At 42.0% G+C, this 27,749-nt stretch overlaps 1 protein-coding gene across 1 annotated transcript in view; it reads left to right on the forward strand.

Annotated features, from left to right (window-relative positions):
* Positions 1-27,749, forward strand: part of LOC141273399 (alpha-2-macroglobulin-like protein 1) — a 131,368-nt gene that overhangs the window by 64,424 nt on the left and 39,195 nt on the right. The window contains exons 17-26 of the mRNA XM_073685169.1: positions 3,081-3,210; positions 4,302-4,386; positions 5,746-5,971; positions 9,011-9,131; positions 9,960-10,081; positions 17,392-17,443; positions 18,348-18,431; positions 18,533-18,709; positions 20,068-20,143; positions 22,292-22,448. Of these exons, the coding sequence (XP_073541270.1) occupies positions 3,081-3,210; positions 4,302-4,386; positions 5,746-5,971; positions 9,011-9,131; positions 9,960-10,081; positions 17,392-17,443; positions 18,348-18,431; positions 18,533-18,709; positions 20,068-20,143; positions 22,292-22,448 (1,230 nt within the window). The remainder of the gene's footprint in view (positions 1-3,080; positions 3,211-4,301; positions 4,387-5,745; positions 5,972-9,010; positions 9,132-9,959; positions 10,082-17,391; positions 17,444-18,347; positions 18,432-18,532; positions 18,710-20,067; positions 20,144-22,291; positions 22,449-27,749) is intronic.

A 27,749-nucleotide genomic window follows, 5' to 3' on the forward strand; every position in this document is an offset into this window, starting at 1 on the left:
GAATTGACATGCTGCAGATGATGAAATGATGCACTTAAAAAACACTGCAAATACTCAACGTGTGATCAGTCTCTTATGGTTAAAACAAACACACTGATGAAATCATCGAACCCATTGATGGAAAATGAACTGAACAAGGTCTTTAGGTCTAAAATTCTTTGGTGATACATTAATTTACATTTATATAATGTACATCATTTATATATATATATATATATATATATATATATATATATATATATATATACAGTACAGACCAAAGGTTTGGACACACCTTCTCATTTTAAGATTTTTCTGTATTTTTATGACTATGGAAATTGTACATTCACACTGAAGGCATCAAAACTATGAATTAACACATGTGGAATTATATACTTAACAAAAAAGTGTGAAACAACTGAAAATATGTCTTATATTCTAGGTTCTTCAAAGTAGCCACCTTTTGCTTTGATGACTGCTTTGCACACTCTTGGCAATCTCTTGATGAGCTTCAAGAGGTAGTCACCGGAAATGGTCTTCCAACAATCTTGAAGGAGTTTCCAGAGATGCTTAGCACTTGTTGGCTCTTTTGCCTTCACTCCAGCTCACCCCAAACCATCTCGATTGGGTTCAGGTCTGGTGACTGTGGAGGCCAGGTCATCTGGCGTAGCACCCCATCACTCTCCTACTTGGTCAAATAGCCCTTACACAGCCTGGAGGTGTGTTTGGGGTCAAATAAATGATGGCCCAACTAAACGCAAACCGGATGGAATAGCATGCCGCTGCAAGATGCTGTGATAGCCATGCTGGTTCAGTATGCCTTCAATTTTGAATAAATCCCCAACAGTGTCACCAGCAAAGCACCCCCACACCATCACACCTCCTCCTCCATGCTTCACGGTGGGAACCAGGCATGGAGAGTCCATCCGTTCACCTTTTCTGCGTCGCACAAAGACACGGTGGTTGGAACCAAAGATCTCAAATTTGGACTCATCAGACCAAAGCACAGATTTCCACTGGTCTAATGTCCATTCCTTGTGTTCTTTAGCCCAAACAAGTCTCTTCTGCATGTTGCCTGTCCTTAGCAGTGGTTTCCTAACAGCTATTTTACCATGAAGGCCTGCTGCACAAAGTCTCCTCTTAAAAGTTGTTGAAGAGATGTGTCTGCTGGTAGAACTCTGTGTGGTATTGACCTGGTCTCTAATCTGAGCTGCTGTTAACCTGCGATTTCTGAGGCTGGTGACTCGGATAAACTTATCCTTAGAAGCAGAGGTGACTGTTGGTCTTCCTTTCCTGGGGCGGTCCTCATGTGAGCCAGTTTCTTTGTAGCGCTTGATGGTTTTTGCAACTGCATTTGGGGACACTTTCAAAGTCTTTCCCAATTTTTCGCACTGACTGACCTTCATTTCTTAAAGTAATGATGGCCACTCGTTTTTCTTTACTTAGCTGCTTTTTTCTTGCCATAATACAAATTCTAACAGTCTATTCAGTAGGACTATCAGCTGTGTATCCACCAGACTTCTGCACAACACAACTGATGGTCCCAGCCCCATTTATAAGGCAAGAAATCCCACTTATTAAACCTGACAGGGCACACCTGTGAAGTGAAGACCATTTCCGGTGACTACTTCTTGAAGCTCATCAAGAGAAAGCCAAGAGTGTGCAAATCAGTCATCAAAGCAAAAGGTGGCTACTTTGAAGAACCTAGAATATAAGACATATTTTCAGTTGTTTCACACTTTTTTGTTAAGTATATAATTCCACATGTGTTAATTCATAGTTTTGATGCCTTCAGTGTGAATGTACAATTTTCATAGTCATGAAAAAACAGAAAAACCTTTAAATGAGAAGGTGTGTCCAAACTTTTGGTCTGTACTGTACATATATATAAATATATACATATATATTAATTCTATATTATTTATATTATGTATATATATATACTATATATATACTGCATATATATGTACATATATATATATACACACATATAGATTTATGTTATTTATGTATATTTATTTATACATATATATACATTTTGATACATTTATCTACTATATCTAAAATCATAAAAGCATCAAAGATAATAAGCTGATTACCTGAAGCCACCACAAGGTGGCGCTTCTAGCAAACTAGTTTATTATTGAGTGCAATGTATAGCAGTAAACAGTGAGCTCCCTCTAGTGGTAGCAATGACAGCACGTTATCCTTTATATCTATTCAAACAAAACAGAATTCCGTACCTTAGATTTAATAGAAAATTAAAAAATATTAATCTATTTAGAAATCCAAAATTGGCATAATTCACTAATCCTGTACATAAATAATAAAAGCTAACAGTGTTTGAGATTTTTCTTTTTGACGTATTTCCCATATAGGAATGTTAGTCTTCAGCAGTGATCCTATGATTTTAATGTGATTCACCTTTAGTAGTCTGATTGGTACTATTCGTGCACCAGAACATAAAGACTACAGCTGTAAACTGGAATATATTTCAGCAACATAGTACACAGGTTTTCTTATATTTATTACAAGAAATGTAAACCAACTGTGACAGAGGCAAAAGTAATGAGAAAGTAATAGACACTCCTATATAACAAAGGTTTTTACTTGGATAAGTTGTAGCATAAGTTTTCTTGTATTGTGGTACTGATCGCAGCAGTATTTGCTTTATAGGTTTTGGATCAGTCTTTCAATGTATTGTACATGGGCTTTACATGTGCTTACACTATACAGTGACAGAGGTTCAAATTAACCAGGACCCTTTTTCTGCATGTCTTTTCTATGTTTTTAATATTTTTATGGAGTTTCCTATGTTAATCATAGCTTAATAATGATTATTGACTTTCCGCAATAATGTGGAATACTCCCTTCTTTATAGTAAATTTGTTTTTGTTGATTGGTCACGCTACCCTTCGCAAAGCTCTACCTACTTTTTGGGAAAATTCTGTTTTTGTCATAAATGGGCAAAAAGATCCAAAAATTTTGCAAAAATATCACTTACAGAAAACTGCCGTAGGGCAAATAATAAATGACCCCCAGCTGCTCTGAAAGGAGGAATAAGCATGATTATTCACATGTGTATTCTTTATTTATAACAGGAAAGCAACCTGAAGATTTTTACCAATACTAAGATAAGAAAACCCGTGATGTGCGCTGCTCCGACCTTTACAAGACGCATCTCCAATCAGCATAAGAAAGTAGTGTCACAGAGTTCTCACGATACGAACGGTATATATCCTTCACCTACAGCAATTTGCTGTACAATCCTCTACTTGTAGGGAAAGTAGTTTTCACTTGACTCCAGCCAGTTTTCATCTATGTGCCTATCCATTGCAAAATGAAATCACAAGATCATTCATAACCCAAATCAAAGTAAATACCATGGTGGGATTATAGGGAAGGCATAAAGGGCAAGATCTCTGGGTCCTCTACCACCTTCAGCCATATTTTCTGCCATGGCTGGTTCTTCCAATCTGCCCTATTCTGCATTTTATAGTTATGTCCCTAGCAGTCACTATTTATCGAGGTAGTTTGTGTTCCTAGATTGATGTCCCCCGGTAGAAAGAAAGGTCCTGTGACAGCTATTGGGTAAGTCTATTTGGCAAAAAAAGGTGGCTCTCATTTTTGGAGTATTTGCCATTGACTTGGTTGTCTCCAAAACTCTAGTTGAGAAGGATTGTTCACAGAGATAAGTAAATGTGTTTGATACAAATCAAGAGAGAGAAAGGCATACACACTGAAAAAAACTGTACAAAGGGTGTACGACAGCGCAGCACTGAAGAAGATTAGTGTGCCAGGAAAAGAGAATGCTGACATGAACTTTTTTCAGGGCAATTAGAGGCTTTCGAGCACTTTTGATTTGAATTAATATTTGGCAAAACTGGAGAATTTGAATTTCAAAAAATTTGCTAATTTCTAGGTGTCAAGTTGAGTAAAACAATTTATTTTCTAATTTTTTTTTTAGGGATTTTCTAGTTAAGGAAAGGGTTCCCCTGTTCCAGACCTTTTCTTAACGGGAGTGAGAAATAACAATTAAAGAATTTCTCACATGCACATGTATTACACTGGCAGCGCATTGTTTGGAGAGCACAGTGTAATTCTTCGTTTCTCCACTAGTGGTGCTGCAGGGTAGCAAAATACTCACTCATGGACTTCCCCACAGATCACACACAGGCGATCACTGATCTGCTTATCATCAGGGGACACTTTTTACAAAAAGAGATTGACAACTCCTTATTTACGAGTTGCATATTCTCCTTTTTTTTATTTGCTTGTGCTGCATTTTCATTCATGTTTAATATCTTAATGCTCCTCTACAGATTCAAAAAGTAAAGAAGAAAAGAAAAAGCCCATCAAAAGAAAGATTTTCCCAGAAACATGGCTGTATGACTTAGTTTCTGTGGGGTGAGGACATGTCTATGTTTTCTGTAGACTTTAAGGATTTCTAGAAAAGACCCAGACTGCTGTATATCCTTATTTTCACATAATCAGTATTCAGGAAAAACAACTGATAATAATAAATTTGATCATTAGATAACACTCATATAGGGAATTAATGTTTCATAGGAAAGTACACATTCAGGAATCTGTAATGTTATTTTTTTTACTATGTGTCGTCAACCATCAGGAAAATCTGCGGACATGGAATATTTTAATTCAAGATATAGATTTATAGTTGTCCAAATCTCCTGGTTCTATTCACACAGATATATGGTTAAAGGGTTATTCCCAAAATAATAAGTTATACTCTATCCTGCGGATAGAAGATTGTAGAAAAAGATTGCACAGGCTTCCAGTATCCGTTGTTTCAGATGCTACACATCTCGTATCTTTATGGTATTTTGTGGTATATGGGGTACAAAGATAGTGGGGCCATTCTTCATCAATGGAAACCTCAATGCCACTGGATATATGAAATTTCTACATGATGATGTGTTGCCCTCTTTATGCACTGAAGATTGCACGTTTCCTGAGCTTTTCCAACAAGATGGTGCACCACCACATTATGGGTGTCACGTCCGAGCATTCCTACATGAACAGTTTCCTGGAAAGTGGATTGGTCTTCGTGGGCCAGTTGAATGGCCACCAAGGTCTCCCGATCTGACCCCCTTAGACTTTTATCTTTGGGGTCATTTGAAGGCAATTGTCTATGCTGTGAAGATACGAGATGTGCAGCATCTGAAACAACGGATACTGGAAGCCTGTGCTAGCATTTCTTCTGCAGTGTTGCTATCAGTGTGTCAAGAGTAGGAGAAGAGGGTCACATTGACAATCCAACACAATGGGCGGCACTTTGAACACATTTTATAAGTGGTCATAAACTTGTAAATAACTCATGAAAGAATAAAGTTACGTTAAAACCAATCACACCATTGTTTTTCTTATGAAATTCTCAATAGGTTTGATGTGTCACATGACCCTCTTCCCATTGAAGAAAATAAAGTATCCAAAATGGCTGACTCCAAAATGGCCACCATGGTCACCACCCATCTGAAAAACTTTTCCCCCTCCCATATACTAATGTGCCACAAACAGGAAGCTGATATCACCAACCATTCCCATTTAATTTAGGTGTATCCATATAAATGGCCCACCCTGTACAGTAATGGTATACCATGTACTTCCCTACTCCTGGACATCAAACTTTCTATTATGGAGAAGAAGAAAATTGGACATTGAGACCTTAAAAGCTCAGTGATATATCCTGTATGTATTTTTATTTTAAAGCAATTTGAACATAATATGTTTTTTCTTGCTTTTCAGTCCACAAGGACATATTACTTTAAACCTGACTACTCCACATAGTATCACCACATGGGAAACTGATGCATTCTGTCTGGGCAAGTCTGGTTTTGGGGAAGCCAATGGTGTTGGACTCGCCAGCTTTCAGCCTTATTTCACTGAGCTGATTTCCCCTTACTCTGTGGTACAAGGAGAGGAATTCACCATCACTGCCCACGTCTTCAGCTATGTAAAGGCCTGTATGACGGTACGGAAGATCAGACTGTGATGTTTTATTAACCCCTTTCCTCCATGGCTAATTTTTCTTTTTTGCATATTTGTTTTTTTTTAGTTCCCTCCTTTTAAGTCATTAGGGTTTTTTTTCCGTTGAGGGCTTGAAAATTGTGGGACGAATAGTAGTTTTGACACTATTCATATTGCCATATAACGTACTGGAAAAGAGGTGAATATTCAAGGGAGGTGAAACACAATTCCACCATTATTTTTTGAGTCATTGCACATTGGCATCATGATGTAATGTTTTTCTTATTATTTAACTAATAAAAAAAAAATCAGATGTTTGTACAAAAAAAAAAGTATTTTTTAATTTTTTTTCATAAATGGAGCTGAGTGAGGGTTTGGCTTTTCGAGTGGCAAGTTGACCTGTTTACTGATTCAATTTTCGGGTACATATGGTGTTTTTTAATGCATTTATGTAGGGAGGTGTGGCAATCTAATAAGGGCAGTGTTGGCATTTCCATTTTTGTCTTCTTATGGTATTTATCGTACGGGTTAATTCATATTTTGATAGATCTGGCTTTTACGGATACACCAATACTTATGTTTATTTTTTTTAATTCATTTCTAAACTGGGAAAAGGAAGTAATTCAAACTGTTACATTTTGTTTAGATTTTTTACAACTTTTTTTATTTCTTACTTTATTTTTTAGACCACCGCAGTATATACCGGTTTGGTGCAGGTTCAACTCCTGAGTCTGCTTCATACACTTGTACACATGCCGTTACCTCCTACGTTGAGAATAGGTTAAAACAAAGACATCCATAAATTAATGATAAAAGTGAAAAGGAACTCCTGCATGGTCCAGAAATAAAAACCTTGACAATTCTGATCTGATGTCTCAGGATTAATTTCCTCCGGATTATTTCATTCTGGATGGTTAACGACAGCAGAACTAGGAGTAGTTGGGGGCTGGAAGGGTACTTCTGCTGGAGTCAGTTGTCTAACGTCCAGTGACAGAAATGGTCTGAAGTTTTAGAAGACAAAAAGGATAAATGGAAAGCGTTCTTTATATATTTCAAGATTCGATTTTAACATGAGACAGTATAAAAAAAAGGAACAGGACAATATTAAAGGCAAAGTCTTTAAGAGATTTTTTGCTTGTTCTGCATGTTCCCCTTTAAGGAAAAATAACCAGAGTTTTGGCAGTTACCGAGTTTCCCCAAAAATAAGACCTACCCTGAGAATAAGCCCTAGCATGATTTTACCAGATTTTTAAGTATGCTTGAAATATAAGGCCTACTCCAAAAGTAAGCCATAGTTATAGTCAAAGCTGGCGTTATGGGGAGAGGGTGCAAGCTGGGCAATTGTCCAGGGCCTCCACTCTCTTAGGGTCTCCAGTGTTTCTATTCTGAGTTGAAGACTGTTTAAGGACCTTTGGTGACATCATGGTTATGTGACTGACGCGCCCCCTGGGCCATATTCGTTAGTGGGAATATCCGGAGCCGGATCAGATGGGGGTTGTAGTCTTCCGAGTGGCTGTGACCCGGTCCGTGCCCAGGGTGTCAAGCTCAGTGTTATGTGGCAGTCCTACAGATGTTATTAAGAGTTCTTTTGTGTCGACTACGCCACCCGTTGTGATGCGGTCACTGTGGCCGCCGCTGCAGCAGGGTCCGCTGAGGCTGATGGTGGGTGCGCAGCTTGGTGGGATAACCCCCAACGGGAGGGGTATAGCCTCAGGGAGGACAGGTGCAGAGGATGGGGGTTGTGGTGGTGCAGTGCAGACGGCAATGAAGACAGAGTCGGGTTGTGCAGTTAAGGGTGTTTACTTACTGCAGATGTTGTACTGGTCACTCCAGCTCCGAGTGACCACCCGAGCCGTGCTGCGTCCACCAGGTCCTGGATCCAGCCAACCCCCAAACAAGTCCGGAGCGTGGCCCTGAGCTCTCCTTCTGTCCCGTTCTCTGGCCGTCCCCACCAGTGATCCACCTAGGTCCAGCTCCCTCGGGCCTTCTGTTGGGACACCCTTGGCCTTGGGTTCCCTGACCCTTCATGTGGTGTGCCTTCGGGGTGGATGTGATGGGTGGCCGTGGCAGATGCTGCCCACGGCCTCCGGTCTCTGGCTAGGGTGTGTTTTCTGCCCCCACCAGCTTGGGTTCCGGTACCCTGTGCCGACTCCTCACCCAGTGCTTTAATTTGGGTTCTTGGGTCCTCTCTGTTCTCCCCTCTGGGTACTCCTTCTCTGCTCCTCTCTCACTCAGGGTCTCTCTTCTCCCTTGCTGCAGGCTGACTTCCTCTCTGCTTGCTGTCTGCTCCTCTGCAGCTGTCTTGCTGTCTCCAACTGACTTGTTCTCTGCATCTGACTCTGATCTTAGTTGGTGCCCACCTTATATACACCCTCTATGTGTGAGCTCAGGTGACCAGCACCCAATGAGCTCCTATCTTTACCCAGGCTGCTCCCCCTATCTGCCCCTACACTACTGGGATGTACCACCCCCCTCCCACTCCAGCCAAGGACAGACTCGGTCGTACCTGCACATTTCTAAGTGGGAGTACCGTTGGTCTGCCCTCCGGAAATGGGATGTGTGTAGTGCATGCAGCTAACTGAGCTCAGTTCCACACTCCATCCTTACCCGGGAGTGGAATATCACACCTCTGGGTTGAGGTGCAATACCCCTGTAGCAGCCGAATCCTCAGGGTGCTACATGACCATGATGTAACCAAAGGTCTTTTAATTGAAGGAGTCTAGAAGAACTGAAGAGGAGACAGGCTGGTATGTGCAGTGTGTGTGTATGTGCAGTGTATGTGTGTATATATACATGTGTATGTGCAGTGTGTGTGATGACATAATTATATTTCAATAAATGTAAAAAAATTTTGTTCAAGAATAAATGTAGAATGCTGTTCATGGCAAAAAAAATAAGTCATCTCCTGAAAAAAAGCCCTAACTCATCTTTCGGAGCAAAGAATAATATAAGACCCTGTCTTATTTTCGGGGAAATACAGTAGAACTATCATTTTCTATACATCATAGAAATCACACTTTCCTATTTTATTTTCATGGACCAGGTATCTGTGTCTCTTTCTGACCTGAAGAATTACCCATTAATCGGGAACAAGGAGCAGTCACAATGTATCTGTCAAGATCAGTTTGCAAGCTTTACATGGAACATATCGGCTTCAGAACCAGGTACATTGGAGCTGTCAAATGTATGGTATTGTACAATACTGATAGTTATTCAAGTAGTTTGATTTATTAGCTGTGAATTGTTGGAAAATCAGCCAAGAAAAATCAAACAGGCTATGATTAAAAATGCATGGCTGTTTTCTTCTGGAAACAGTGCTACACCTGCCTATAGGTTGTTTCTGGTATTTCAGTTATCTTGAATTAATCTGAGTTGCATAACCACACAATCGAAAGATAGGTGAAGTTATCATTCAAGAAGAAAGCAGCCATGTTTTTCTAATTCTAAACAGCCCCTTTAAAGAGGACCTTTCACTGGATATTAATATTAAACTGAGTCCCTCCTCTAATTGCTGCTGATCTGCTGATTCCGGAACAGTTTTTCTTTTTCTTCTGTGCCACTCTGCTCCAAAGTTATGCCCCCTGTAGTAAAAGTGCAAATTTTCCCTTCAACCAACTGGGCGTGTACCACAGAATTTCACTATAGGCTCCACTGTGTTTTGATTGGCCTATTTGTCAGGGGACAAAAAGCAAATACGTACAGAGAATCTCTATGGTATACCTCGTTCTGGTTCTCATATACTTTACACTGAGAAGTGGCTTCCGGTCCGCCCAGTAAACACTGGAGCGATCCGGCAACTAGTTGACCGGAGTGGCACTGAGAACAGCAGAAGACAGCGATTGGTAAGTATTTTACTACAGGCAGGGAAGAGATATTAGTGATACCACTTCAGCTATAAAATAATAAAAAAACGCTTTAGTGGTGCCTTGAGGCAGTTTTATGATTTCTACTTGCTCAATTGACATATGAACCTAATATTCTTCTACTATAAGGTAACTTTCAGGTCAGTGTGAGAAGTACTGCTCTAGAGCTTCAAGGAGGATGCACAGACTACGTCCAAATCGCGGGGCAGGATCAAAAAGAAGACATTGTCGAAAAAAGTATCTTAATAAAGGTGTGTAGCATATCATACATCCCGGATTTAATATTTTCAAATTATACCTAGACATCACACATAAGATTAATGACAGCTGCATACAACCTATGAATATTGAGCCCTACTGTACTATTATATGATTGATTATATAAAGAGGCAAAACGTTTTTTTACATTTGATTATGAATGATTCTGAATTACAGAGGTGTTCTCCCATAAAAAAGAATATTTCCATCCTAAAGTGCCCTTCTGAATAAAAGTATGATTTTACAATTGTGCCCATATTTCCCCAGTATGAAACCTAAAGGTTCATGTACACAGCAGAGCCATGTGTCTGCAGAGGGGCACCCATAGCCTCAAAGTAGGGTGTGTGAGCCCTAAGGATTTTTCTTCCCCGAGACAAATTATAATAGCTAGATTAAGAATACAAATTTTTAGACCATGTTGATTTATTGCATATTTGACAATTTTCTCAAAATGCCCAGAAGGAGTTCGAAAATCTTATGGGCATCTCTGAAACCTTCAGAAAGGCCATGTTCCATCCGGAGGAGCCCCAGTATCCAAATGTATATTTAGGGAGCATGTATCAGGACGTGGGATGGTGAATGAGAGGTATAGTCTGAATAAAGGCAGGGTCATGAAAAATTTTAAAGCAACCAGTAATTAGAGATGAGCGGTGTTCGACTAGAACTGTTCGCCAATCTCAAATTCGAGCTGTTTTGGGCGGTGTTCGAGTTGTTCCACGAACCCGAACGATTTGCAAAAAATTCGGCTGTTCGAGGTTATGTTCGATAACTGTTCGTGCACCAAAAGCGTGTCCTGCATGTCTGGCGCTATTTAAAGCACCAATCATGCAGGGATTGTCTGCCACTCACTGTAATGCCACAGCCATGGTGGTTGTGGCATTACAGTGGTTGCCCAAATCGATGGGAACAGTGCCAACAGTGAAACATGAAAAGCCGGCAATTCAGCAGCGGCATACACCTGTACCCGACAATTTAGAACCGAAAGAATAGAGCTTCACACATAGATTAGATAGATAGAAACATGTCAGCCACATATATACGAAGTACAGTGACAGTGTTGCTTACTGTACTTGTCATTTAGCGTAAAGGATTTATCAAAAAAAATAATAGTGTTTTCATGCACTGTCTCTTTAAAAAAGCCGGCCGGCAATTCAGCAGCGGTACCCGACAATTTATAACAGACAGAATAGAGCTTCACACATAGATTAGATAGATAGAAACATGTCAGTCACATATATATGAAGTACAGTGACAGTGTTGGTTACTGTACTTGTCATTTAGTATTAAAATAAAGGATTTATTATTAAAAAAATTGGCGTGGGGTTCCCCTTAATTTTAGGCTCTAGCGGAGGTTAAGCAGACGGCTGGGGCAGATGTTTGAAGCCTGGGAAGGGGGTAATACCCACGGAGCTTCCCAGGCTACTAATATCAGCCCCCAGCTGAATACATAGCCTTTACTAGCTATTAAAATGGGGGACACCCCAAAAAAAATGACGTGGGGTCCCCCCTAATTTAATAGCTAGCAAAGGCTAGGCAGACAGCTGGGGGCTGATATTAATAGCCCAGGAAGGGAGCCATGAATATTGGCCCCCTCCCAGGCTAGAAACACCAGCCGTCAGCCACCCCAGAAATGGCGCATTCATAGGATGCGCCAATTCTGGCACTTAGCCTCGCTCTTCCACGCTGCCCTGGTGCGGTGGCAGGGGGTAATAGGGTTGGGGTTGATGTCAGCTTATAATGCCAGCTGACATCAAGCCCAGGTTAGTAATGGAGAGGCGTCTATAAGACACCCCCATTACTAACCCCATAGTCAAAGTTAAAAAAAACACAAACACCCAGAATAAAGTCCTTTAATTGAAATAAAGACACAATCCTTTATTGTTCTAAATTAAACCATACTTACTGTCACGCCCATTCCAGCTGAAGCCAACGATCTCCTGCAATAAAAGAAAAATAATAAAGCAACCTCATCCTTACCTTTCCATGGTTACCACGACAGCTTCAGCTCTGCTACATCGAGATGACAGGCTGGACCGCAGCAGAACGCTGCCATCCAGCCTCTCATCCCGCAGACATTGAGAAGCGCAGGCTTGCTTGCGCTGCTCAGCGTCTCTCTGTGACGACATCCAGATGAGCCGAGTTCATGTCCAATGAACTCGGCTCACCTCATGCACGTCACTGACAGCGTGGGAAAATTCTCACGCTGAAGCGGTGAGTGCAGGAGAATTCTCCCACGCTGTCAGTGACGTGCATAAGGTGAGCTCATGTCCAATGAACTCAGCTCACCTCCTGCACTTCACTGACAGCGTGGGAGAATTCTCCTGCACTCAGCGCTTCAGCGTGAGAATTCTCCCACGCTGAAGCGCTGAGTGCAGGAGAATTTTCCCACGCTGTCAGTGACGTGCATAAGGTGAGCTCATGTCCAATGAACTCAGCTCACCTCCTGCACGTCACTGACAGCGTGGGAGAATTCTCCTGCACTCAGCGCTTCAGTGTGAGAATTCTCCCACGCTGAAGCGCTGAGTGCAGGAGAATTTTCCCACGCTGTCAGTGACGTGCATGAGGTGAGCCGAGTTCATTGGACATTAACTCGGCTCATCTGGATGCCCTCACAGAGAGACACTGTGGAGCGCAAGCAAGCCTGCGCTTCTCAGTGTCTGCGGGATGAAAGGCTGGATGGCAGCGTTCTGCTGCGGTCCAGCCTGTCATCTCGATGTAGCAGAGCTGAAGCTGTCATGGGAACCATGGAAAGGTAAGGATGATGTTGCTTTATTATTTTTCTTTTATTTCAGGAGATCGTTGGCTTCAGCTGGAATGGGCGTGATGGTAAGTATGGTTTAATTTAGAACAATAAAGAATTGTGTGTTTATTTCAATTAAAGGACTTTTTTCTGGGTGCTGTGTTTTTTTTTAAATACTTTACTAGAAATTCATGGTGGTCATGTCTAATATTGGCGTGACCCCATGAATTTCGGGCTTAGGGCCAGCTGATAATGCCAAGCTGGCCCTAACCCCTTTATTACCCAGTGAGCCACCGCACCAGGGCCCTGGATGAGTTGGGTACAGCGCCAGAAGATGGCGCTTCTATGAACGCGCCATTTTCCGGGGTGGCTGCGGACTGCAATTTGTAGCGGGGGGGGGCCCAGAAAGCTTGGGCCTCCCTGCGCTGCAGATTCCAGCCCCCAGCTGCCTAGTTGTACCTGGCTGGACACAAAAATAGGGCGAAGCCCCACGTACTTTTTTTTTAATTATTTCATGAATTTCATGAAATAATTAAGAAAAAAAGGCCTTCCCTATATTGTTGTGTCCGGCCAGGTACAAATAGGCAGCTGGTGGTTGGGGGCAGCCCGTTCCTGCCTGCTGTACCTGGCTGGACACAAATATAGTGCGAAGCCCCACGTCAATTTTTTTTAAATTATTTCATGAATTTCCTGAAATAATTTAAAAAAATTGAAGTGGGGCTTCGCACTATATTTGTGTCCAGCCAGGTACAGCAGGCAGGAACGGGCTGCCCCCATCCACCAGCTGCCTATTTGTACCTGGCCGGACACAACAATATAGGGAAGGCCTTTTTTTCTTAATTATTTCATGAAATTCATGAAATAATTAAAAAAAAAGTACGTGGGGCTTCGCCCTATTTTTGTGTCCAGCCAGGTACAACTAGGCAGCTGGGGGCTGGAATCTGCAGCGCAGGGAGGCCCAAGCTTTCTGGGCCCCCCCCCGCTACAAATTGCAGTCCGCAGCCACCCCGGAAAATGGCGCGTTCATAGAAGCGCCATCTTCTGGCGCTGTACCCAACTCATCCAGGGCCCTGGTGCGGTGGCTCACTGGGTAATAAAGGGGTTAGGGCCAGCTTGGTATTATCAGCTGGCCCCAAGCCCAAAATTCATGGGGTCACGCCAGTATTAGACATGACCGCCATGAATTTCTAGTAAAGTATTTAAAAAAAACACAACACCCAGAATAAAGTCCTTTAATTGAAATAAAGACACAATTCTTTATTGTTCTAAATTAAACCATACTTACCATCACACCCATTCCAGCTGAAGCCAACGATCTCCTGCAATAAAAGAAAAATAATAAACCAACCTCATCCTTACCTTTCCATGGTTCCCACGACAGCTTCAGCTCTGCTACATCGAGATGACTGGCTGGACCGCAGCAGAACGCTGCCATCCAGTCTGTCATCCCGCAGACACTGAGAAGCGCAGGCATGCTTGCGCTCCTCACTGTCTCGCTGTGACGGCATCCAGATGAGCCGAGGTCATGTCCAATGAACTCGGCTCACCTCATGCACGTCACTGACAGCGTGGGAAAATTCTCACGCTGAAGTGCTGAGTGCAGGAGAATTCTCCCACGCTGTCAGTGATGTGCATGAGGTGAGCTCATGTCCAATGAACTCAGCTCACCTCCTGCACGTCACTGACAGCGTGGGAAAATTCTCCTGCAATCAGCGCTTCAGCGTGAGAATTTTCCCACGCTGTCAGTGACGTGCATGAGGTGAGCCGAGTTCATTGGACATGAACTCGGCTCATCTGGATGTCGTCACAGAGAGACGCTGAGCAGCGCAAGCAAGCCTGCGCTTCTCAGTGTCTGCGGGATGACAGGCTGGATGGCGGCGTTCTGCTGCGGTCCAGCCTGTCATCTCGATGTAGCAGAGCTGAAGCTGTCGTGGGAACCATGGAAAGGTAAGGATGAGGTTGCTTTATTATTTTTCTTTTATTGCAGGAGATCGTTGGCTTCAGCTGGAATGGGCGTGATGGTAGGTATGGTTTAATTTAGAACAATAAAGGATTGTGTCTTTATTTCAATTAAAGGACTTTATTCTGGGTGTTTGTGTTTTTTTTAACTTTGACTATGGGGTTAGTAATGGGGGTGTCTTATAGACGCCTCTCCATTACTAACCTGGGCTTGATGTCAGCTGGCATTATAAGCTGACATCAACCCCAACCCTATTACCCCCTGCCACCGCACCAGGGCAGCGTGGAAGAGCGAGGCTAAGTGCCAGAATTGGCGCATCCTATGAATGCGCCATTTCTGGGGCGGCTGACGGCTGGTGTTTCTAGCCTGGGAGGGGGCCAATATTCATGGCTCCCTTCCTGGGCTATTAATATCAGCCCTCAGCTGTCTGCCTAGCCTTTGCTAGCTATTAAATTAGGGGGGACCCCACGTCATTTTTTTGGGGGGGTCCCCCATTTTAATAGCTAGTAAAGGCTAGGTATTCAGCTGGGGGCTGATATTAGTAGCCTGGGAAGCTCCGTGGGTATTACCCCCTTCCCAGGCTTCAAACATCTGCCCCAGCCGTCTGCTTAACCTCCGCTAGAGCCTAAAATTAAGGGGAACCCCACGCCAATTTTTTTAATAATAAATCCTTTATTTTAATACTAAATGACAAGTACAGTAACCAACACTATCACTGTACTTCATATATATGTGACTGACATGTTTCTATCTATCTAATCTATGTGTGATGCTCTATCTTTCTGTTCTAAATTGTCGGGTACCGCTGCTGAATTGCCGGCCGGCTTTTTTAAAGAGACAGTGCATGAAAACACTATTATTTTTTTAAATAAATCCTTTACACTAAATGACAAGTACAGTAAGCAACACTATCACTGTACTTATTATATATGTCACTGACATGTTTCTATCTATCTAATCTATGTGTGAAGCTCTATTCTTTCTGTTCTAAATTGTCGGGTACAGATGCTGAATTGCCGGCCGGCTTTTTTAAAGAGACGGTGCATGAAAACACTAATATTTTTTTTAATAAATCCTTTACACTAAATGACAAATGCAGTAACCAACACTGTCACTGTGCTTCTTATATGTGTGACTGACATGTTTCTATCTATCTAATCTATGTGTGATGCTCTATTCCTTCTTGTCTAAATTGTCGGGTACCGGTGTATGCCGCTGCTGAATTTGCCGGCCGGCTTTTTTAAACAGAGTGTCTTCTGAGCAGTTTGTCAGCTTTTGGACACCTTTGCAGGTGTTTTCTATGTGTTTCTATGTGTTTTTGTTTGCCTGCCATTGGTTTTAACGGTGTTCGACGGTGTTCTAAGGTGTTCGACGAACAGTTCGACGAACAGTTCCTCGAACATCCCGGTGTTCGACGAACCGAACCGAACCCGAACACTATGGGGGTGGCTCAACACTACCAGTAATCTCTTGGAAGCTCATCCCTCAAACATGGCAAGAAGGACACACTGTCCTCTGTTACTATGGGTGGTAGAAATTTTCATATTCCCTTCATATATGTCAACACATCACATAGATTTAGATTAAACACATTCAGTTTCATACCAATCTGTCTCTCTCCTGAGCAGTGTCTGTCCACTTTTGTGAACCTGGTTCCGGCTCCTGGGCCACAAAAATATCAGCAGATTTGTTCAGCCAATAAACAAAGAGATGTTCTGCCTACCGGCTATTCAAGTCTTCTGACATTTTTGGCCAACGTCTTCTGTGACTGCATCTACGCACCATGACTCCATCTGATCCTGCCGGTGCACCGTCCGTCAGCCAATGTTGCATCTACTCTGCAAATTGCTGTTTGCTGATTTTATTTTGAGGAAGGGCTCAATTTGGATTTTTGCTGTATGGCCCCATGATTTCTGTGTACACCACTGAAACACATCTTTGCCTCTGATCTCCGACTTGGCAACTACTGACAATTACTGATAGAGGTAACTGTAGGTCATACTGCAGTTGTCACCTAACTAGTCATAAGCCCCATATACCGCCCCACCCCTAGGTATCTCCTTAGCTCTTTACTAACAGGAGGAAAACTCGGGAGTAAAAGAGCGCAATAGGGTACACATGAAAAGAATATAGAAACCTTTTTCACATGGTGAGGTCATGATTACATAACCCTTTTATGAGCAAATTGAACCAGCTGCTGCAAGCCACGGATTAAAAAACAGGATGATATTCAATCGGGATACATAGGTAAAGTTCTACAGATTAACCTGAACATACAGGATGAAGGCACAGGCATTTTTTATTATCTACACGTTTTAAAGTTATCCAGCTTCTTGCTCAAGTTATAACCACAGTAAAAAGATCCACAGACAAACAACCCGTCTTATATGGTTGACTAGTCTTTGCTATGGTCCACTAGTGGATCATATAAGATGAGTTGTTTGTCTGGAGATCGTTTTGACGGTACTTTGCATTATTATTAGACAACAACATTCACCTGTTACGATTATGAAAACCCAAACAGCAGCTGAACTGTACTTTTTTGCAATGTAATTTACATTTGGCTCATGGCATTAATATAGTTTTTTGTTTTTTTTCGCCAGCCCTCTGGAATTTTAGAGGAAAATACACAGTCGGTTCTCCTGTGCCCATCAGGTAAAGAATCAATGTGGGGATTATGTTTAAAATATACTGTATATAGACGTTTGTCAATTTTATCAGATTACTTCATTTTCTTAGCACTTTGAGCAAAAAACATACTATGCAGTAAGCTCTAAAGTTCCTGCTGGTGTCAATTGCAGGAAGACATCATTTTATTTTTAACATTATGCTTACGTAGGAGATTTGGTGCTCATGATAAGAAAACTAAAGCTCTAACCACCATTTTGGTAAAAAAAAGAAAAAAAAACAATAGATAAGTACTGTATAAACAGTGGTGATCTGGGGTGACAAGGACCCACCAGTAACATTGAATCTAGGGACCCAATGTTCAGATACATGCAAAAATAACCTGCTCCTAGTACATAAATTGACTTGAGCTGCTATATAATATTACACTGGGTTGTTTGTTTAATGAATCATTAGTTGATGCCTTTCTCTGTAAATATTGAATTATGTGTTTTAGCCCCAGCCATTAGCACTTCTGCACAGAGGCCCACCGGAGGATTCACCTGCTCTCCGGTGAGCCAGTCCAGGCCTGAGTACAACATAATAAAAAAAGAAATGTAAATAAATGGAGCTACATTTACTTTAAAGTTATAGACAAACCAATACTGCCAGCCAGACAATAATTGTGAAAGTTCATTTATTGGCATCTACTCTTTTACATGGAATTCACGCCTTATTCTGTGACATGGATTTAGTCACATTTTGCTTTTCGGGAAAAAAGAAAACATGTCATAATAAAGCCAAAGAAATTTGTGACATTTTCTACCTCTAAATAACATAATAACTAAGGCAGAAGCACAAAAAATATATAAAATAAGAATATTAAAGAAATTATCAGGATACATTCTCATCCAAGCCCACTTCACAGAGGTATTATTTCTTATTCTCTTAGGTGACAGTATAAGGAAAACAGTTACCCTGGAAGTTCCAGAGAAGATGGTGCCAGATTCAGACCAAGCCCATATCACTGTTTTAGGTGAGAACAACAGAAATAAGTTATGTAATTTTGCATAAATTATTGTAAAATTGTACAATGCCATATGAAATCCATGGTTTATGTTGGTTTTGTTTTGGCAGGTAACTTAATGGGCAGTACTATTTCTAACATTGGAGAGTCACTGGAACTTCCCTCTGGATCTGGGGTACAGAATATGGTGAATTTTATTCCAATTTCTCATATTGTAAAATATTTGGAGAGCATCAAGAAACTAACACCGAAAATAAAAGAGAAGGCTTTCACTTATCTAACCAAAGGTGAGTTCCATTGATAAGATTCAGACAATAGGTTTGATGCATGAAACTTCAAAAAAGGTGCACAGATGTGTTCACTATTGGTAATATTACAGGTAATTTTACTCACTATTTTACTCACTTATATAGCACCATTAATTCCACAGCGCTTTACAGACATTATTGGCACTGTCCCCATTGGGGCTCACAATCTAGATTCCCTACCAGTGTTTCTTTGGAGAGTAGGAGGAAACCAGAGAACCCGGAGGAAACCCACGCAACACAGGGAGAACATACAAACTTCTTGCAGATGTTGTCCTTGGTGGGATTTTAACCCAGGACCCCAGTGCTGCAAGGCTGCAGTACTAACCACTGAGCCACCATGGTGCTCTCACACCACACAAATGTTGATAGTACATCTGATCTTAAGGCCCCGTCACACTAAGCGATATCGCTAGCGAGATCGCTGCTGTGTCACGGTTTTGGTGACTCACCAGCGACCTCACCAGCGATGTCGCTATGTGTGACACTTTGCAACGATCAGGCCCCTGCTGTGAGGTCGCTGATCGTTGCAAAGTGTCCTGGACCATTTTTTGGTCGTTGGCCTCCCGCTGGCCAGCACACATCGCTGTGTGTGACCAGCGGGACCAACGATCTGGCTGGTAACCATGGTAAATATCGGGTTACTAGGGGCACGCGCGCACTTAGTAACCCGCTGTTTACCATAGATACCACTCTGCTACGGTGAGCGGAGGCTCCAGCGCACCGTAGCAGAGTGGTATCCATGGTAAACAGCGGGTTACTAGGGGCACACGCGCACTTAGTAACCCGATATTTACCATAGTTACCAGCCTGCTCCTGCTTAAGCAGCAGGCTGGGAACGGGAGCAGGACATCGTGGAACGATTCTTTCCACGATATCGCTGCTCCCCTCATCGCTGGTGAGCCTGCCTGTTTGACAGCTCACCAGCGATGTATTAGCGATGCAGCAACGATCCCTGACAGGTCGTATCGTTGTCGGGATCGCTGCTGCATCGCTTAGTGTGACGGGGCCTTTAGGGTAAGTGAATGCTGCATTTGTGCACTTAAAGACCCCATTCACATTGGTCTATTGTTGATCATTCTCCTCATGACAAATTAGTTGTTGAAAAGCAAGGCGCCCAAAACTTTTACTTCATCTGAGAACTTTTCAGTGTTAGCCAGTAACATCAAAGAATGGACATTATGGGTGAGCGGGGTGACATCATTGGGGTTGGCATATTAAGCATAATTGCAACCACATTTGAACCTTTTCAGGTTATAGCTTGTTTTAGGTTTGTTTCTGTTGTGCTGATGATATGGAGAGATGTGAACGAGTTCTAATTTCCTAATTTTGCTATGCAGGTTATCTTAGACAGCTGATGTTCAAGAAAGATGATGGCTCTTACAGCGTATACCATGGTATGAACAGTAGCACATGGTACGTACTGAAGCCAAGAGTTAGAGCCCTCGGAGAAAGAAATTTCTGCATAAATGTGACTGCGTGTGGCTTGATGGTTTTATACTGAATAGAGGGGGGTCTCATCATTCACAACCAGCCATTTGTAATGTGATTTTTAAACATTCTGATGTTGGAAGCAACTGGCAAAAAGCATCTTTTTCAATTTAACAGTTTTGTTCATGATTTTTTTTTTTTACAACAGTTAATAATGGTAAAAAAAAATAAGCAATGCTCATCTCGTAAATGCCAAAAAAATCCAACATACTACAGATCCTCCGGTGGTTTTCAGCAAACACATGGTATACGTATACATAATGCAACAAGAACAACAGACAATGTGACGCGCCCCTGGGCCTGTGTCGCGCTGCGTTGCGCATGCGGGAGCTTACCCGGAGCCGGATCTCTTGAGGGTTGTAGTCTCGTTGCGGTGATCCGGTCCGTGCCCAGGGAGTCAGACTAAGTGGCGCTGTATCAGCGGTAGATGATGGACGACTACGCCACCCGTTGAATGCAGCTATGGAGCTGCCGCTGCAGGGCAGACCGCTGAGGCCGGTGGAAGGATGGTGCAGCGTGGATGGTATAACCCCCAACGGGAGGGGTATGGCCTCAGGGCAGCCGATGTGGATGATGGGGGTAGCAGGAACCACTCGGAGACGGTACGGTGTAGTTCAGGGTCTTTACTGGTGACAAAGATAGACCCTCCCGGAGTACTGGCTAGCGATTGGGGCCTGGTCAGTCCTTGAGCAGATGGGATCTCCCCTGGCCAGGCGGAGTTGTAGGCCTCCCAAACTAACGATACTCTTCTGGCTACCTTGCTAGAGGCGGGTATAAGTAGCCCACGTCCCTGAGTGTACCGTGTGGTGCTCACCCGTATGGCCGGTGACTCGGGGCCTTCTAGTAGCTTCCGCTCCACGACGGTGGTGCTGGTCCCACGCGTGTGACCGTGCCTTCGGGTTTCTGGGCCAGAGGACCTGCAATCCCCTGCCGGTCGGTTTCTGCTGCTGGATAGGAGTTAGTCCCCACAGCCTCGGACTCCGGGTCCGGTGATAACTTCTCAGTCAGGGCGAGCTCTGCAGCTGCCAGCCCCTGACTCCTTGTAACACTGCTCCCACAGAGCTCCTGTTGTTTCTTCCCATAGCTGCTTCTCTTCTCTGTCTCTACTTCTGGCATGGCCCAGGAGCTGGGCCCAGCCGGAGCCACAGCTCCCTGTCAGCCCTCCTGGCTGAACTCTCCCTCTGAACTCTCTAACCCTGCCTCAGCCCCAGGTTTATATAGGGGAAGTTCTTCCCCTCCCAGGACTGGGCAGGAGGTGTGGCATGCATAGGATTCCTGACCAAGAGACCTCCCACCCGCTCTCAGACATAACATTGCATTACTGTGGAAACCAGACCCCTGGGGTGCCACAAATGCTCAAGGGATAAGAGTAAGAGTAAGCTGACATGAAACGCGCATTGGGGTAACGTACTTCCCACCACCAGGTTGTATATGGTTACACCATGTCTGTATTTACTCTTATCCCTTGAGTATTATCTGTTCTTGTTTCATTTTCTGGAATCAATCTCCTTGACTATATTGGGATTGTAGTCTCTCTGTGGCAATGGGGCCTACCTATATCTGTGACAAGCTATATATGAATTAAAAGCACTGTTTCTATTGTGGGTATTGGTTAGCCCGCCCTAACACTTTTGTGATGTTTGTAACATCTCTAACATTGTGTACCTTTCTTTTTTGGAGCCCTGTCTTGGGCCCAGGGACTGACTACTGTGTAGAAAGTGTACTTGTTTGGGACTGATTTATCATTGGACCCTTTTTCTTATTTGCTTTTTTGCCTATGGGAATGTGTATACCTCTGGTGGTATGGTACTCCTTGTCACTTTTCCTGTCTTTTTAAAGAAATGTACTGCTAATATTTAATAAAGAATTGTTCTTATCTGATTTACAGTATATTTATGCGCATCTCTGCTTCCTTTCTGTTTTGGGTTACAACTCCTTTAAGAGGTTGCAAATTGGGCTGAGCTGCAGTACCAGCCCATGGGAAAGATTGTGACTGTTTCTGGTGGGGAAAAAAGTCAACTACTATGATCTAACAATCAGATGCTAGATGTGTAAGACTGTCTCTTATTTTAGGCTCACTGCCTTAACGTTGAGGTCCTTCAGTCATGCTCAAGACCTTATCTACATCCAGGAGAAGCATATTGAGGATGCTGTAGAATGGCTCAGTAGTTTTCAATTACCCAGTGGATGCTTCGAAGAAGTTGGAAAAATCTTTAACAACTACTTAATGGTATCTATGTCTATCTTATACAACATGGTTTTGGGGCTACTTTTTCTCATTGTGGAGTCCACAAACCACTATAAGAATTGTAAGCCATGCAATGCTCCTTGAGAAAAGGTTATGCAAATTAGCTCTCCTCCAGGGAGAAGAATGCTAGCTTTATAATGTCGCCTATAGTTAATAGGAACTTGCAGAGACCTACATGCTCTTACCTTTAAAGCTTGGTTCATATTACTTTTAGACAACCGAGACATATAAAATTATATGTTTATTATTTGGATTTTTTGTAAAATTACGCTGTGACTGATAAAATGCAAATAATGTCATTTAGAATCTATTTATACCCTATAGCTCACACGATTTATTTGTCCCAAAATATTAAAGATAAATGACAATGTTTTCTATATTTTTATCATAAAGACGGAATTTGTCATTTGTCTCAAGGAAAAAAATAACAATTTGGGCATTAAAGCTGATCCAGGGGAGTATTAAATTAAATATCCAACCTTGAACAATTATTTTTTATTCTAAATAGGTTCAATATTATGTACTGAATCAGTTGTTAATATGTCTTTATATTGGCACACAACACAAAAAATACACAAAACCAAAAGGGATCAGAAAATTATAAACCTTTATTTATTCAAAAACACAACTGAAAGGTAAAGGCGTTTACCCATCTCCAAGATCCATCCCAATATGTAGTAGGTGTAATAATAATATTAGCAAATATCTCCAATTAAAAATGAATATTTCTTCTGATTCTCTATGTCTCTTACCCCATGTACAGGGCATTGCAGTAGATTAGGTATCCACACACACATGATCAATTGGTTCAAGGAGTAATGAGAGGCACCCGGAAGTTAAATAAGTAAGAGAGTCAACGGCTGTTTTATCACCAGGATCTCACTCCATAAGCAGTGACCTCCGAGATGACAAAGCTTTCAGAATAATAAAGTGAGCTTTGTCATCACAGCAGCTGATGGCATACTCATCTAGACTGCTGTGCTCTGCATAGGCAGCAACTGAGATGCCACAGGCATAGAAGGTAATGAATGAAGACAGTATTGAATCAAGTGCACCACAAATTATTCAATACGGTCTTTATTCATTACTAATAACTGCTTTTACGTTTTACACCAACATCTTGTTTTAATCCTAGCTAGGGTTAGGACTAGGGCTACGGTTAGGAGGGCTAAGGTGGTATAGGTCTGATAATAGGTTTAAGGCTAGTTTTAGGTCTCAGGATAGAGTTAGTGATAGGTTTAGAGATAAGGATAAAGAAATTAAAAAAGTAAATTAAAAAATAATAAAAAAAAGGTAAAAAATATACAGTAAGATCAGAAGTCCCCCCTAGTGGAGGATGCAGATAGTAAGAAATGTATTAATGTAAGGCTATGTGCCCACGATGCAGAAATGCTCCGGATTTTTACTGAGCATTTCTGCATCTCCCTGGCAGAAAAAACGCATGTGGATTGTACATGCGGATTGTACATGCGGATTGTACATGCGTTTTCCTGCCAGGGACAAGCGGAAGTGAAGCGTTCTTCACATGCATTTCCGCATGCGGGTTGACAAGCGCTTTCTAAGCAATTATAGCATCACTTGGAAATTGCTTGTCAACTTGGTCACACTATATAAATCCATGCAAACGGCATGGATTTACAGTCATATGAAAAAGTTTGGGCACCCCTATTAATCTTAAGCTTAATGTTTTATAAAAATTGGTGTTTTTGCAACAGCTATTTCAGTTTGATATATGTAATAACTGTTGGATACAGTAATGTTTCTGCCTTGAAATGAGGTTTATTGTACTAACAGAAAATGTGCAATCTGCATTCAAACAAAATTTTACAGGTGCATAAGTATGGGCACCTCACCAGAAAAGTGACATTAATATTTAGTAGATCCTCCTTTTGCAAAAATAACAGCCTCTAGTCGCTTCCTGTAGCTTTTAATGAGTTCCTGGATCCTGGATGAAGGAATTTTTGACCATTCCTCTTTACAAAACAATTCCAGTTCAGTTAAGTTTGATGGTCGCCGAGCATGGACAGCCCTCTTCAAATGATCCCACAGATGTTCAATGATATTCAGGTCTGGGGACTGGGATGGCCATTCCAGAACATTGTAATTGTTCCTCTGCATGAATGCCTGAGTAGATTTGGAGCGGTGTTTTGGATCATTGTCTTGCTGAAAGATCCATCCACTGCGTAACTTCAACTTTATCACTGATTCTTGAACACTATTGCCAAGAATCTGCTGATACTGAGTGGAATCCATGCGTCCCTCAACTTTAACAAGATTCCCAGTGCCGGCATTGACCACACAGCCCCAAAGCATGATGGAACCTCTACCAAATTTTACTGTGGGTAGCAAGTGTTTTTCTTGGAATGCTGTGTTTTTTTGCTGCCATGCATAACGCCTTTTTGTATGACCAAACAACTCAATCTTGGTTTCATCAGTCCACAGGACCTTCTTCCAAAAAGAAATAGGCTTCTTCCAATGTGCTTTTGCATACCTCAGCCGACTCTGTTTGTGCGTACTTGCAGAAACGGCTTCTTTCGCATCACTCTCCCATACAGCTTCTCCTTGTGCAAAGTGCGTTGTATAGTTGACCGATGCACAGTGACACCATCTGCAGCAAGTTGATGCTGCAGCTCTCTGGAGGTGGTCTGAGGATTGTCCTTGACTGATCTCACCATTCTTCTTCTCTGCCTTTCTGATGTTTTTCTTGTCCTGACACTTCTGGCCTTAACAAGAACTGTCCCTATGTTCTTCCATTTCCTTACTATGTTCCTCACAGTGGAAACTGACAGGTTAAATCTCTGAGACAGCTTTTTGTATCCTTCCCCTGAACAACTATGTTGAATAATCTTTGTTTTCAGATCATTTGACAGTTGTTTTGAGGAGCCCATGATGCCACTCTTCAGAGGAGATTCAAACAGGAGAACAACTTGCAAGTGGCCACTTTAAGTAGCTTTTCTCATGATTGCATACACCTGGCTATAAAGTTCAAAGCTCAATGAGGTTACAAAACCAAAAAAAGTGCTTTAGTAAGTCAGTAAAAAGTAGGCAGGAGTATTTAAAACAAGAAAATGATAAGGGTGCCCATACTTATGCACCGGTCAAATTTTGTTTGAATGCAGATTGCACATTTTCTGTTAGCACAATAAACCTCATTTCAAGGCAGAAACATTACTGTGTCCAACAGTTATTACATATATCAAACTGAAATAGCTGTTGCAAAAACACAATTTTTTATAAAACATTAAGCTTAAGATTAATAGGGGTGCCCAAACTTTTTCATATGACTGTATATAGTGTGACGGTAAAGAATGGTCAAAAATAAAAAAATAAATCGATACTTACCTTCCGATGGCCCCCGGGGTCTTGCTTCACCGTCCCGGCTGCCGGCAGCTCGTGGTACACTGGAGGACCTTCCGTCACATGACTATGACGTCAGTGCAGGTCCTTCAGTCCACCGCGATCTGCCGGCAAGGGAGGACGAGCGCAGGGGGGGGCCATTAGAAGGTAAATATAACATTTATTTTTTATTTTATTCTTTTTTTTTTTACAGGCTCTATGGTACCCGGGTCCGGAGGAGAGTCTCCTGTCCTCCACACCTGGGTACCATTCGCACATTGAAACGGGTGGAATGTGCATCTACATATGCAGTGCTGCGTAATCCATGCGTTTCAATGCAAGTCAATGGCGGCGAAAACGCAACACTTCCGCAAAATAATTGGTAGTGCTGCGTTTTTTTACGCAATGATAATCCGCAGCGGAAATTTCCGCAGGATGTCCACAGCATTTTAAGCATTTCTGCAGCGTTTTTGCCGCTGCTGAAACACTTAAAAATGCATCGTGGGCACACAGCCTAACAGCTTCAAATTTGTGCAGGATAATTTTACAAATTATATATTTAATACAGTATTCCAAAATATAGATCTTTGGGGTTATAAGAAAAAATATTTTTTTTTCTGAGGTACAGTTGAAACCAGAAGTTTCCATACACTATATAAAAAGACAAATATGCATGTTTTTCTCCATATCTGACATGAATTCAGAATAGACTTTTCCCATTTTAAGTCAATTAGGATTACCATAATTTTTAATATTTGCCAAATGCCAGAATAATAAGAGAAAGAGAATGTTTTATGGCATTTTTATTACTTACTGCAAATTCAAAAGTTTACATATATTTCATTAGTATTTGGTACCATTGCCCTTAAACTGAATGACTTGGGTGAAACGTTTGGGATATTCTTCCACAAGCTTCTCACAATAGTTGTTCGGAATTTGGGCCCATTCCTCCTGACAAAACTGGTGTAACTGATCCAGGTTTGTAGGTCACCTAGCTGGCCCTTGCCTTTTCAGCTTTGCCCATAAATTTTCAATAGGTTTGAGATCAGGGCTTTGTGATGGCCAAACGAAAACATTGACTTTGTTATCCTTAAGCCACTTTGTTCCCATTTTGGCAGTATGCATCGGATCATTGTCCATTTGGAAGACCCATTTCCGCCCAAGCTTTAACTTTCTGGCTGATGTCTTGAGATGTTGCTTCAATATTGCTACATAATCTTCTTTTCTCATGATGCCATCTATTTTGTGAAGTGCACCAGTCCCTCCTGCAGCAAAACAACACCACAACATGAAGCTGCCACCCTCGTGTTTCACAGTTGGGATGGTGTTCTTAGGCTTCAACGCTTCTCCCTTTTTCCTCCAAACATGATGATGGTCATTATGCCCAAAAAGTTAAATTTTAGTTTCATCAGACTACAGGACAAGTCTTCAAAAATTAAGGCCTTTGTTCCTGTGTGCATTTGCAAACATTAATCATGCCTTTTCATGTTTCTTTTGGAGTAATGGCTCCTTCCTGGCAGATGGCCTTTCAGCTCATGTTGATACAGTACTCTTTTCACTGTTGATATTGACACAATCTTACCAGCTTCCGCCAACAATCTTTACAAGGTCTTTTGCTTTTGTCCTTGGGTAGATATGCACATGTCGGACCAAAGCACCTTCATCTCTGGGACACAGGATCCGTCTCCTTCCTAAGTGGTATGAAAGCTGGACATTCCCATCTTGTTTGTACTTGCATATAATTGTTTGTACAGATGAACGATGCACCTTCAGGTATCTTGAAATTGTACCCAAGGATGAGCCAGACTTGTGCAAGTCCACAATTTTCTTCCTGATATCTTGGGTGATTTCTTTAGACTTTCCCATGATGCTGCACAAAGAAGCAGTGTGTTTCAGGTGTACATTAAATTACATCCACAGGTGTGTCTCTAATTAACTCAGCTGTTG

Source organism: Phyllobates terribilis, unplaced genomic scaffold (genome assembly GCF_046119375.1).
Source record: "Phyllobates terribilis strain yellow unplaced genomic scaffold, ASM4611937v1 Scaffold_5__5_contigs__length_657084704, whole genome shotgun sequence".
Classification (NCBI taxonomy): Eukaryota; Metazoa; Chordata; class Amphibia; order Anura; family Dendrobatidae; genus Phyllobates; species Phyllobates terribilis.